General features: G+C 44.5%; 1 protein-coding gene across 1 annotated transcript in view; it reads right to left on the bottom strand.

The window, feature by feature from the left end:
• Window positions 1-10,226, bottom strand: part of LOC147461686 (uncharacterized) — a 48,483-nt gene extending 38,257 nt beyond the window's left edge. The window contains exon 1 of the mRNA XM_086509163.1: window positions 8,981-10,226. Within this exon, the coding sequence (XP_086365289.1) occupies window positions 8,981-10,031 (1,051 nt within the window). The 5' untranslated portion in view covers window positions 10,032-10,226. The remainder of the gene's footprint in view (window positions 1-8,980) is intronic.
• Window positions 10,227-13,690: the final 3,464 nt, after the last annotated feature.

Below are 13,690 nucleotides of genomic sequence, written 5' to 3'. Positions count from 1 at the left end.
CTGATGGTCTGTAAAGACAATAAAATCCGCTCCGAGTAGGTAATGCCGCCATTGAGTAAGAGCATGGATAACCGCCAAAAGCTCTTTCTCATAAATCTGTGCTGTCATCTCCGGCCTAGAGAACAAACGGCTCTCGTAAGCTATGACATGGCCTTCTTGCATCAAGACCGCACCCAGACTACGACCACAAGCATCACAATATACTTCGAATGACTTCTGCAAGTCCGGCAAAGTCAAAATAGGTCCCGTAGTCAATTTCTCTTTCAATGTCTGAAAGGCAGTCACCTCTGTGGGTCCCCACGAAAAAGGTACTCCTTTCTGTGTCAAGATATGCAAAGGGGAAGCAACCTCTGCAAACTTTCGTATGAACCGCCTGTAGTATGAACATAGTCCCAAGAAGCTTCTAACTTCATGGACATTCCTCAAATCGGGCCAATCACGGATAGTCTCTATCTTGGCCGGGTCCATTTGCACTCCTGTTGTGTTGCTGACACAATGTGTCCCAAAAAGTGTATCCATGGTAGGAAAAAATTCACTTTTCTTTGCATTAATCACTAGCGTGTGATCTCGTAATGCCTAAAAGACTTGAAGCAGATGATCTCTGTGTTCTGCCTCATTCTTCGAGAAAACAATGATGTCGTCAAAGAAAGTGCCAACAAATAGCCTGTACTCTCGAAAAATCCTGGCCATCATCCGGTTAAATGTCGCAGGAGCATTGGTTAAGCCAAAAGGCATCACCAAAAACTCAAATAACCCAAAAGTCGTCCGAAAAGCTGTCTTGTAGACATCTCCTGGCGCTATCCTGATCTGATGATATCCACTCTTCAAGTCAATCCTGCTAAAGCACGAGGATCCCTGTAACCTGTCGAGTATATCATCGATCCTAGGAATCGGAAATCTGTTCTTGATGGTGATTTCGTTGAGAGTGCTATAATCGATGCACATTCTCCAAGATCTGTCTTTCTTCAAAACCAACAACACTGGAGAGCAATACGGTGAAGTACTAAGCTGGACAAGACCCTTTTCCAAGAGGTCTTTCACTGAGTTCATAATCTTTTCATTCTGTACTCGGCTCACACGATAAGGTGGCCGATTCGGTGGCGTGCTTCCAGATATCAGATCAATGGTATGATCTTCAGGCCCTCTCAAAAGCAATCGACATGAGCGTGGAGAAAAAAAATCTTGGCGTTCTTTTCTTCAGGTCAAAACATATTCAACTTTTATCCATGGTTCAGTTCTCCCAAAAGAATGAGTAAGAAAACTGAAGTTCATCAAGTACAATCTCTAAGCCCTTCATTTATCAAAGTCGCTTTCTCGGCCCGGTAGTCAACCACGGCGTAGTTCTTGTGGTACCAAGGGATCCCGAGTAGAACGTCACTCACGTGCCCTGAACACCCCTGTCATTGCAAACGAAGTTTGCCAATGCTCGGTGTAATGGCAACATCCCATCCGGGTGCCAGTCGAACTACCTCCGCCTGTGGCGTCAGTCTGTCGGGCGCAGTTCCAAAGAGAGCCGCCAATTCCAAGTGAAAAGAAGTTGGCCTTGGCTCCTTCAAAAGAGCTTCCTGATCCTTCACTTTGCCTCGAAAGCGGCAAAGTTTGTACTTTCATTCATTAGATTCGGTGCAGGTCCCATGCCATGTGGTACCAAATCTGCTTTTCTATCTGCCTTTTCTGCCACATTCCTCAGCTGCTCTCAAACTCTTAGGCCTGTCGTCGTCTTTATCATTCTGTTCTTTCTGTGCCTTTTTAGGGCACTTCGCGGAGATATGTCCAGTTTCCCCGCATCCAAAGCACTTCCCCTCCCTGATGTAGCGAGTCCGCTCCTGAGGAGTAAGTCTAGGTCGTGCATCCTTTTTCTCTGGGTTGCTCTTTCTTTTTCTACTTTCATTCCCAGAAGTCTGTCCGGTTCGTTGTGTCGTGACCTCGTCTGTGGGGTAGGTCAAACTGCCAGAGTGAATGGCAAAGTCCCGCTTCGCATGACTCAACAACTCCTGAATAGAAGCTGACTTCTGTTCCAAGCAGTGATCTCGGATCTCTGTAGGTAGACCCAAGGTAAACCGCTCAATCTGTTCTCTGAATGAGATCTTCTTGAATGAAGAGGCGGGTAGAAAAGAGCTCCAGAATCTTTCACAATAAGAATTCACTGTATCGCTCTTGGTCATCCGGAGATGGTTCCAAGTAGCTCGTATATCTCGCTCAAACTCTTGAGTCAACCAAGAAGAAATAAAAAGCCTCTTGAATTTCAGCCATGTAACTGGCACAGTCTTGCTTAATAGAAGCGTGGACCACCAAGTACGAGCATTCCCCTCAGAGTAAGAGGCAGCTCTCCGAATCTTGGAGTGCTCTGAATAGCGTCCTCCCGCGAAAGCGATGTCAAACTGCTGTATAAGAGACAAAGCCTTCGAAGCATCTGAGTATCCTGAAAAGTATCAAACTTGATCGAGTGGCCACCTTCCTTAAACTCTCGGACTTTCTTGCTGTTATCTTCGAGAAAGTCATACTGGTTGGCTTTGTAAAAATTCTTCTTGTTCGCATAAAACTTTCCGTCATCGGAATCTGAGCTGTCTGTAGACGAGTCCTCAGTAGAACTGTCAGTCTCTGGGCGAGATGTAGCCTTCTTTGCCTTTTTCTTGCCCGTTCCGAAGCTTTGTGTCTTGCTTCGCTTTTTGCTTTTTTTCTGTCTTCTTCGCTCTAATCCGAGGAGCTAGAAGAACTGTCAGAAGAAGAAGAAGAAGAACTGGGTACTCCTTCAAATCGAACACGCTTCTTCCGTTTCTTTGCTTTGTCGAATGTCGACTGACGACCCAAATATCCCGGGAAGTCAGTACCTTTGTTCTGCTTTTTGCCGTGCTTTTTGCCGTGCTTTTTGACTTTCTTTTGCACGTCGAAAAGCTGAGCAATCCGTGCATCAACCACGTTCTCCAGTTCCTTCTCCGTATATTTCTTGGAGGTAGAAGGTTTCTTGAGAGCGGGTTTCGGGAGTGGTGTTGTGGTTCTCTGCCACTCCATCTGTACCTCTTTCAAAGAGGTCTGGTTCATATATTTTACCATCTTCGGGTCCTTGGCAAAATTGAGCATCATCTTTGTTGCATCGCCAATCAATTGACGACGCTCCATCTCTGTTTGCTCCGCCTGAGTAGGCCGAGGCGGGCCATACTCTCTGTCTGAATCTTCGTTGTGATCCCAGCCCGCATCTCCAGATGCAGAGGGAGTCGACTGATCATTGCCTGAAGCCATAGGTGCCGCGGAAAAAAAAAAATCGGGGATCGGATTTCCCGTAGAAGAGAAATCGGCCGTGCTCTGATACCACTGTAACAAACTTGGACACTCCAAGTCAAGAATCAACCGCGACAGCACCAAATAACCACTTCAAAACAATTCACAGATCACAATAGTTTTGCACTGGCCCGGCGGAGTTCCGTGCCTAGAGATATTGGCCCCAAAGACTGGCGCCCCTTTCGGTATTTCTTTTTGTATTAATCAATCATCAAAGTACAAGAGAGCGGTTAGGGTTTCACTCTCAGACTCTGCGTCCAGATGCTCTGAGAAGTGAGGCCCTCACCACTAATTTAAAGGTTACAAGGGATGCCCAAAAGCAGAGCCCCAAAAGCTTTCAAAATCAAAAGCATCAGTTCTCTCTCTCTCTTAGAGAGTCTTTTCTCTTTTTTTTTTATAAAAAAAAAAGCAAAAGCAAAATTCGCGTCGCTCATCATTTTCCAAAAAAAAAAAAAAAATTAATTAATTAATAATCCGCCTCCGCGATTTCCGGAATTTAGGGTTTTTGGCAAAAATTAGGGTTTGCAAGAATTTTAGGGTTTCTGGCAGAAATTAGGGTTTCTGCTGTCCGCCACGTCATCACTTTGTGACAAGTAGCACTACTAGATTCATTTTAGTATCTCTTTTTTTTTGTAACGGATTGGCCTCATAGGTCATTTTGGCCTTCTCTCATTTCATTCTCTCTCTCTCTCTCTCTCTCTCTCTCTCTCTCTCTCTCTTTTTTTGGAAAAAGTGAGGGCGGTATATTATTGAGTACAAAATAATCCCAACGGATGTCAAAATAGCCTATCACGTGGGGTGTACAAGCTGAATGAAAGGAGGAGAGCCACTATAGTGACTACTGGACTAGAACAATCTCATGGTGGTCGGTGTGAGGAGTGGAGGAGAAACCACTGAGGAGGGGCATAATGCCAAGTAATCTGACCACCTGTCAGTGTGAAGAAGAGTGGGGATCATGCCCAACGCCAAAGGAAGGCAAATCGACGAGCCTCGGCTGCTCTAGATGTACCGAAGGATGAATCCCACTGCCAAATCAGGGTGTGAATGGTGTCCAGCCAAATGGCAGTGAGGATATCCTGAAGGAGCTGTGGAGCCGCACTAAGAATGTGAAGACAACGAGCTCTCCAAATATTCCAATGTAATACTAGTGATGACAGAGAAAACTGCATCACGTGTCTGCGTATCTCCCTGCCAAGCAATCTGTGGTAGCATAGCCAAAGTCCCTCGTCGATAACCAGTCGAGGTAAGCATGAAGGCTGGATCTGTGGCTGAGCCCTCGTAGAAAAGATGCGGGCCGGGCATCGACATCAACCATGAGACAGATCCCCAAGTAAGAAATCCATGTTGAACACCTGATCTGCTGAGAAGAGAGCAAACTGCAAGCCACACTACATGGGAAGCTGAGCATGACCAAAGACAGTGGGCAGGTGACTCAAGTTGGCGCAAAGGACAGCGAGTACATAACGGATCATGACCCATAGTAGCTAGCCAAGTCCCAACTGGTAGTCCCGCATGAGCAATCATCCACATGAAAAAGGAAATACGACGAGCAACATGTAAATCCCAGATCGCGAACCAAAACTGCTGCAGATAGGCATGAGAGAGGACTGAATGTAACCAGAAACGCATACAAGTGGGCTGCTGTGGTTGCTGTCTCATCAAAGCTAATCTTCCAATCTTGACAGTGTACTCAAAGAAGGATACAGGTGCAACTGTGGGATCTGAGTGAGGCCAATGCCACTCTCCTGGGTCCCAATAAAGCTACGATAGGGCACGGCCCTCCCACACCCAAAGCCTCCAAAGTGCAGCATCAGCGGAAGCAAAACGGGGGTCAACACGACGACGCTTCCCGCGTGAGCCAACTACTTGTATGGCCTCCCATCAAGCGCTGGAGGAGATAAGTAGTGGAGAAGTGGCAGCATATGTCAATCTAGCATGAATCCCCTGAGAGTTGTCAGTATCAATTGTGAATAGCATGGTGTCCAAACGAACTAATAAGAGAGTGCTCTGGTCAAAGAGGCCTTCCCAGCCACAATGAGGGGGCATCTGAACCGTGCCGCGCATGACTGCATCCCACTGTGAAGGAACGGCAGAATCGATCTCAAGAAGTCTGTCTGGCACCCCGCGACCAATGTCATAATGTTCTGCCACAAAATCTGCATCCAGCATACGTGTCTCATAAAACAACTGCATAGAGGCAGCAAGGCCAGAGTCCCAAGCAGCCCAATCAATGTGAGTCCTCTCTCCAAGCTGACGAGGTGGATTAACCGAAGAATCAAGAACTGTAGCATTCCAAATGAGAGGTTGGCGCTCAATCTCCTCACGACATGAGGGAGGTGAGCGTACGATAGTCCGTCTCATGGAAACCCAAATCTGAAGGAGCGATCGGAGAAAGGGTGAGAGGGTGGAAGTGGACAAGGGAGCCTCCGTAAAGAGAAAACGATACCCTGAATGCCAAGTATGACCGTCTCTAGTGCCGAGTCGTGGAGTCAGTGTGCAAAGAGCAGCCTGAAGAAGCATCTTCCAAGGTTCTTGGCCGGGAAAAAGACCCCGAACAATAAGCTTGGTAAGAAGTGCGCGGCTCTGTAACTCTAGATCAATGATGCCAAGGCCTCCCTCTGACCTAGGACGAATGATCGTGGACCAAGGAACTCTAGCACGAGTATCAATAGTCCCATCTGTGCCACTCATAAAAAGTTCCTTACTAGTCGACGGAGCTGAGCTATCACACCAGAATGTAACATCCAACAAGAAGACGTATACCATACTGTAGCCAGAATGACTTGGTTGGCGACCAATGCACGGCCAGCCAACGACAGATGACGTGAAGACCAATGGCATAGCTTCCTACGAATAGACTGTAGTACGGGTGCAAACTGCTGCTGCGAGGAAACATCAAATCCAACCTGGAAGCCCAGGTATCTGCAAGTCTGACCCTGCTGTAGCCATGTGAAACCATCAGCTACCCCCCAAGTAGGTATGTCATCACTGCCAACCAATAACCCAAAGGATTTATGCCAGTTAATGCGTGCACCACTGGCAATGCAAAAAACCTATAGGGCCTCCCGCATTGCATCAAGAGCAGGTAGCAAATAGCGCAACATGAGCATAGTGTCATCACCAAACTCTTGATCGATAAGGTCTGGAGCTGTAGGTACTGGCATGGTCAATCCCCAAAATGCATGACTCTGAGCACAAAGAAAGTCAGACATAGTCTCTCCCACAAACAGATACAGATATGATGCTAAAGGACATCCCTAACGGACAGATCGAGAAAGCTCAAAACTGCGACTGACACGGCCACCAATAGTAATAGCGCTGTTGGCAATTCTAAAGAGAGCGGAAATACCTGAAATCCATCTCAAAGGGAAACCCATCCTGGCTAAAGATCCTTCGAGAAAGTCCCAGTCAACACGATCGTATGCTTTCTCGAAGTCTAGGATGAAAAAAGCGAGAGGTTCAGAAGATGATCTTGCCCACTCTACTGCCTCATAAAAAGTGAAGATATTATCCAGGATGCATCGATCCATAACGAAGCCTGTCTGAGAAGTATGAATAATATCTCGTAAGAACAGCCATAAGCGATGGCTGATCAGTAACGCTAATATCTTATAGACCGAAGGGAGTAGGGTAATAGGTCTCCATTGTCGGAGCTGAGTGGTGTCACCCCCCTTCGGAATAAGAGGTATGAGACCTAAACAAAGAGCCGGATGCATATATCCTGATGCAAAGATGTCCTGACAACCGCGAAGCAATGGTATATGCAATACATCCCAATATGTCAAAAAGAAGGCTCTAGTGAGGCCATCCTCGCCTGGACAGGAGGATGGATCAAGACTCTCTATAGCAGCATGGAGCTCTGTAAGTGTGAACGGCGCCAACAAGATCTCTGCCATAGTGTCTGTACAACGATGTCGAGTGTGCTGCCAGATTTGCTCACGGGCAAGTAAAACCTCAGGAGGGCATACATCAGCAGTGAACATTGTCTCAAAATAATCTACAGACATATCAAGAATAACATCAGGATGCATATGTAGTGTCCCTTGAGCATCGCACAAAGTCCGCAGAGTGGTGCCAGGAGGGCGTTCTTTATGCGCCGCGAAGAAGTCTTTATTCATTCGATCAGCTTTAGCTATCCAATGAGACACTGAAGCATGATGCGTGAACTCAGACCTAGCCTCCTGTACGCGACGAATCTCTTCTGTGAGCTCTGTCTGTCTAGCAACGAGATAAGCATCCTGAGGCCACTCCTCAAGCAAGCGCTGAGTGGAACCAAGAGGGATGTGAAGATCAGACTCGCGTACTCTCAACTGACGATGAATGATAGCAGTCTGATCACGGCAGTAAATACTAGATTGAGAAATGCAATGAGCAAGAAACTCTCCAGGGGGTCCACAATAAGAAGCATCCGTGGACCACAAGTCATGAATCTGCTGCTGCAATACTTGAGTGGTGAGAACACTGTCAGGGATGCGGCAGCCTCGTCTCTGAGCAGAGGATCTAGTGAAGGAGATAAATAATGATGTGGGAAAATGATCTAAGAGGCTGGTTCCTCTCCATATAGTAGTAAATCTGCCTAGAGCTGCTGCCCAAGGGCCAATGTAAAAACGGTCAAGTCGCTCTAATAATCTCCCTTGCTGTCGCTGAAACCCCCAAGAGTAATGAAGAGTAGCAGGGTGATGACCAAAAGAGGACATGTGCCAGGTGTCAACACCTTGAATAGCTAGAAGAAATCGATCCCAAGCTGGCTGCTCATCGGGAGAAATGGATGATAGAACGGGAGGTGTGGTGGCTCGCCAATCAGAGTCGCTCTCAATGTTGTTGAAGTCACCTCCAACAACCCAAGAGTCTACAGCAGGTAGAGCAGCAGCCAAGGAGGACCAAAAAGTAGCCCTCTCCCGAGGGGTAGTGGGTGCGTAGACTGACATAAAACCAATGATAGATTCCCGAATCCGAATAGAAACATAAACTGCTCTACCAACGACTAGTGTGCCATGCTGCTGAACTGAGGCCAAGTAACGTGGCCCCACTCTCTCTCTCTCTCTCTCTCTCTCTCTCTCTCTCTCTCTCTCTCTCTCTCTCTCATCCCAGCATTTTTAAGGGGGTCCAAGTCGCCCTCTTTCTCCCTCTTTGGGAGATAGTTTCTTAATTGATGGCTTCCCATATGTTAGTGCAGGTGGCTCATAGCCAGTTTATGACTTTATGCATCTTCAACTGCCCACTTTGACTTCTACAAATAAACCTCAAGAAAAGATTCTACTTTCTGATGGTATATTGTAGGGATAGCATCGACCATCATACAGTGCAAAGGCAGCCTCTGCTACTTCATTCTCATGGAAGAAGTAGGAACAGGGAATTCTAAAAACATACAGAGCACTCCAGTCTAAGTTTCAACACCCCATTGCAGAACTCTTGCCGAGAAAACGGGTGAATGTTCACTGAAAATGCAATCACACCAATTCAAGTGCTTCATTAGCCCATCGGAGCCCTTCGTTTATCAGTTTCAGTACCTTTTTTCGTGCTCTAACTTGAAAAACTAAGCAGAAACTGTACAGAGCAGATTGGGGCTTTGTTTTTTTTTTGTTTTGTTTGGAGGGGGAGGGGGGGGCTCTAGCTTTCATTTGAAGATATACATGACTACATGATGACGGAAAGATAAACAGAATAAACAACTGTAGGCTCAAAAAGATAAAATTTTTACCGTCATCTTCTTCATCGTCTGTGAATAATGGAAAGTCAAGCCAGGTTTCTGGATGCATGGAGATGTTTCTTGCAAATGCCAACACCTCCTCTGTGACACCAACTGCTTCAAAATTTGGATTTGTCTCAGCCGCACTTTGTTCATCGTCAGAATCCAAGTTAACAGGAAATAAACTGGATGCAAGTTTGGAGACACCACCAAGCCTTTCACCAAAAACGCTTTGAAAATTGAGAGCCCCAGCAGGCCGGGACTTTTGATGTCCACGCTCGTCAAATGGATCGTCTTCAAAATCTTCTTCATCCTCATCACCCTGATCATCATCAGTGCTGATTTCTTTGGGCATCTTGTCTTCATCATTGTGAAGAATTCCACTTAAAAAAGGTTTGAATAGAGAATTTAGCACAGGAATTTTTCCACCTTGCACAAATCCCTTTGACCCGTCATCAGCCTCATCATCATTATCCTCATCCTCGTCATCATCATTGTGAGAACTTTTCAGTTTAGTATGTTCATTGCGATCGATTTCTTCCCTGACCACCTTCAGTATTTTAGAAAACCCAGTAGCAACACTCCCCTTTAGCTCAGCAAGATCCTTACCAACACCTGTCAAACCATGATCGGATGTTAGATGGGATATATTGTCACCACCAAGGGTGATCTGCAGTCCCCTTGAAATTTGAGGGCCCTCCAAAGCTTCTTCCTGTAACTGCTCTGCAGGATCTCTGGATGCTTGAAAATCAACATCCACAAGCTCATTTGACAAAGAGATTTCACCAGATTGCAAAACTGAATTGATCTGCAGACCAGATTGGATATGATGATCCGAAGGGGACAGAAGGGAAGGATCTACGTCCTGTAGAGCAGAATCCGTCGTAGGAGGGGGAGCCAGGAAAGAGGCAACCCCCCATAGCTGCCGCGTGAAAGTTTTCGTAAGCTCTGAGAGGTCTTCTTTCACACCTTTGCCATGGGGAGCGTGTTCATCTTCCTGGTCTCCATCGCCACCTTCAGAGGCCTTCAAAGAGGCTGAGAATCTGTTAGAAAACCAAGACATCGAAACAAGAAGACTGAGGCCTGCACACAAAGCAAAGAATCATCTTCTTCTCATTTGTGCAAGAAGATGACGATGCCGACGCTGATGCTCATAAGAGCGGCCATGGTGGTGGGGAAAAGCTCTTCAAACTTTTATGCTTCCTTTCACATGGCATATTAAATCAGAGGAACAACTAAGCACTTGGGTGGGTAGATGGGGGGGGGTGTGAGTGTGTGCATGCGTGCTAGCATGTAAGTGTTGGTATGTGTGCTTGCATATGTGGGTGTGTAGGGATTGTGTGATTCTACCAAATAGGTGGCCACAATGCATGAAAAAACTGAAGTGCTACGGGTGGGGATATCAAAATGTATTAGTGATCAAAGTGATTGAGGAGAGAACAAAAATAAAGCAAGAAAACACATTTTTTAATTGTTTCTCCTTGAAGTGTAGCTATGATTTCGATTATTCTATTACTTCATGTTTTCCACTAACTCTTTGCTCACAATCTCATCGTCAATTTACAGTTTCAAGTTGAATTCTTGCATGCAACCACATATCTTCAACGTGTGTGTGTGTGTGTGTGTGTGGGGGGGGGGGGGGGGGGGGGGGGTGTATTATTGTCTTCCATATGAGGAAAGTTTAGCATTGGCTAACCCCTATGTGTATGTGTGTGAGAGAGAGAATAGTTTCATTAAAAAAAAACATTTTTATCACATTTGCACGATTCAAAAGAAAGATAAGAAGTGAGCAAAGACGGTTACAAGGTACTGACACAAGAATTGTGGCACTCTCTCTACAATGGTACTCCCATTGTAACAAAGTAAGAAAAATTTGCAAATTAGTGAATTGATCTTTAATATCAAATTCTATTAGATTAGTTATCGTCCTAATCACACATAACACTAATATATACTAGATTAATGTAGAAAGTGAGAGGTGAAGGAAGGAAAATTTGAAGAGTCGTGAATGAAAAGTGACGTGAGGAAGAGGAAGAAAATGACATTTGTGGTAGTAGTGATTATATCTTTGACACTTTTCGGTGACATGGGAGGCTAAAAATCACATAACTAAAGATATCCCTTGGGACAATGAATCACCTAGGACTAAGTTAACAAGCTAAGTGTGCTCAACCATATGCATACCCTCTTGAGTTTTTGAAACCACACTTAACAATCCAAGTAAGAAATCCATATTTTGTCTTTAGCGTTATCATGTACATTTCTAAAACCTTTTTCCTGGGCTTTGGCAGCGAGGTGTGTGCAAAAACCTTATGGATGCGTTTGTAAATATCTTCAAGAGGAAGGTCCTAAGGACTTGTACCTTTGGAATATACAGTACGTTATTGTCACTATAATCACTTTGCATTGTATAAACATAGAGATTGCTCCCCACTTTCTCCTTGTCTTTGTCTTCTTCTAACTCTGCAAGATTGACTTGTCCTTTCTTCTTAAACTTATTGCTACCTCTACTTTGACACTTGGATGGTGGATGTCCATTTTGATGTCATGCATAAAAACTTTGTTTTTGTACAAACATTTGGAGAAGTGTCCAAGCTTGCCACACTTGTAACACTTCTTTTTATTGATCAAACCAAATGATGGAACTAATGATGTTGGCAAAGATGCAACTAAAGCTCCTTCATTTGAACCTGACTTCTTTAGTTGCTCTCTCTCTTCCTCATGCAATGAGCTTACAACATTTTGTAAGATTGGTGCAGGGTCCTCTCTTCAAAAAATGTAACAATGTGGTCAAATGATGGAGCTAATGGGCTCAAGAGAAGTGCTATTTTATCTTCTTTGGGAACCTCAAAATTGATGTATGTGACTTGAGTGATGATGCTAGATTGAAAAAACTCCTTGATGTGGAAGAAAAGTGTCTTTAAGGTTGTAGCTTTTGGCCTTCAAGTTTCTATATAATAGAGCAACCCCTTAAGGTGGAAGGCCACATTTCTCAAGTGATCGTGTGATGATCTCTAAGCAGAGATGGCTTTGATGCCTTTGAGGTTGTGGGAACCTCCCCAGAGAGAGAGAGAGATAGAGAGAGATAGAGAGAGAGGCCTTGGAAACTGCGATAGAATCATGCCTGCAGTAATAACCTTCTTCGAACCTGACTTTGAAATAAAGTCAAATTAGGCGCAAATGGAGAGTCATATGTTAATAGCAAAAGGTGAGGGAGAAGCCAATGTTTCCTTAATTGACATAGTCACACAGAAGAGAGCAGCAAAGAAGCACACAAGTGCACACAAAAGAAGAGACTGTTTTTGGCTTTAATAAGCATTACAAGGTGTTCACATACTAGTGACTGCTCAAGTTAGGCTGACCCCAACAACCACCCCCTTCAGCCAAACCTGGCATAATAATCATCATATGCCCCCTCAAAATAAACTCACCACTCTCATGATTTAGAGTTTTAGGTTTACTCCTAACCATGAGCTTTTACTATACTCATAAACTGTGAGTTTTAGGTTTTCTCACAACTAAAGTGTTTAGGATTTCCCATAACTTGGTGCTTCTATGGGGCTACTATGATTGGAGCTTAGGTTTACTCTCAAACCTTAGGCTCAGGTTTACCCAATAGCCTCACGAGTACTGGTATACTAAAGAGATAAGGCTTTTTATAAGGAAGACCTTACCTCCGGATTCGTTTTCTTTTTATTGGGGTAGTGTCTAATCCCTTTCAATTCGTAGGATAGAAGGCAAAAATAGGGCTTTTGCACAAGTTTTGTTCGATTGACACATTGACCATCCATAGTGAGTCAATTTCACTTGTAATATATAAGATCTACCAGTTATTGTTGATTTCTAGTGAGTCAATTTCACTTGTAATATATAAGATCTACCAGTTATTGTTGCTTTCCTATTCATATATCTCAATACACTTCTACATGGCCTTTGGGTTTGGGGGAAAAAATGTCAATTTCACTTGTAATATATAAGATCTACCAGTTCTTGTTGCTTTTCCTATCTCAATACACTTCTACATGGCCTTTGGGCTTGGGAAAAAAAAAATCATGGCTTTTCAATGCATTATGTCATCCATTCATGCCACCATGTCATTGTAGCTCCTCCCCCAAACTCTCAAGTTGGTATCAAGAGACCATAGTCGTGTGTGTGGGGGGGGGGGGGGGGGGGGGGGGGGGGGGGGATCCACTTGTAGATTTATGGACATAGCACATGAGCTCAACAATGGGGGATCCAATTGTAGATTTGTGGACATAGCACATGAGCTCAACAAAGGGGGTTCTGACGCCTCATTTTTAACACCTTTTTGACATACAAAATGGTACCCATCAAAGGGGCAATACATAAATGCATAGAAACAAGGTGTGATGATTTCTCGTTGCTTTAATTAAAAAGCTACAAGTTAAAGGTTTCTGAATGAGGTCTTGTCTTGAACACACTTGATAGGGAGAATACATATGTATTGAATTCTACCAAGGCCATAGGCAAGCCACCTTTGGATTGCATGAACCTAAGAGCTCATAGCTAAATACAAGCAACTCTTGCATGAGCAATACCTTTTCTATACTTCCTTACAAGCAAATCAACTAACAAATCCCTTCAAAGTCTTCATGAACATCTCCAAGAAGAACATTTTCCTATTGTGGATGGTCCTAGAAATTGTAATTGAAATTACAATTTCTAGGACATATGAGCAAGCACATTTGGCCAATTGTAACA

The sequence above is a fragment of the Adiantum capillus-veneris genome, chromosome 3 (assembly GCF_014529385.1).
Source record: "Adiantum capillus-veneris isolate H3 chromosome 3, ASM1452938v2, whole genome shotgun sequence".
NCBI classification, from domain to species: Eukaryota; Viridiplantae; Streptophyta; class Polypodiopsida; order Polypodiales; family Pteridaceae; genus Adiantum; species Adiantum capillus-veneris.
Note: the sequence above shows the minus strand (reverse complement) of the source record. Positions and strands in the feature narration are given on the sequence as shown.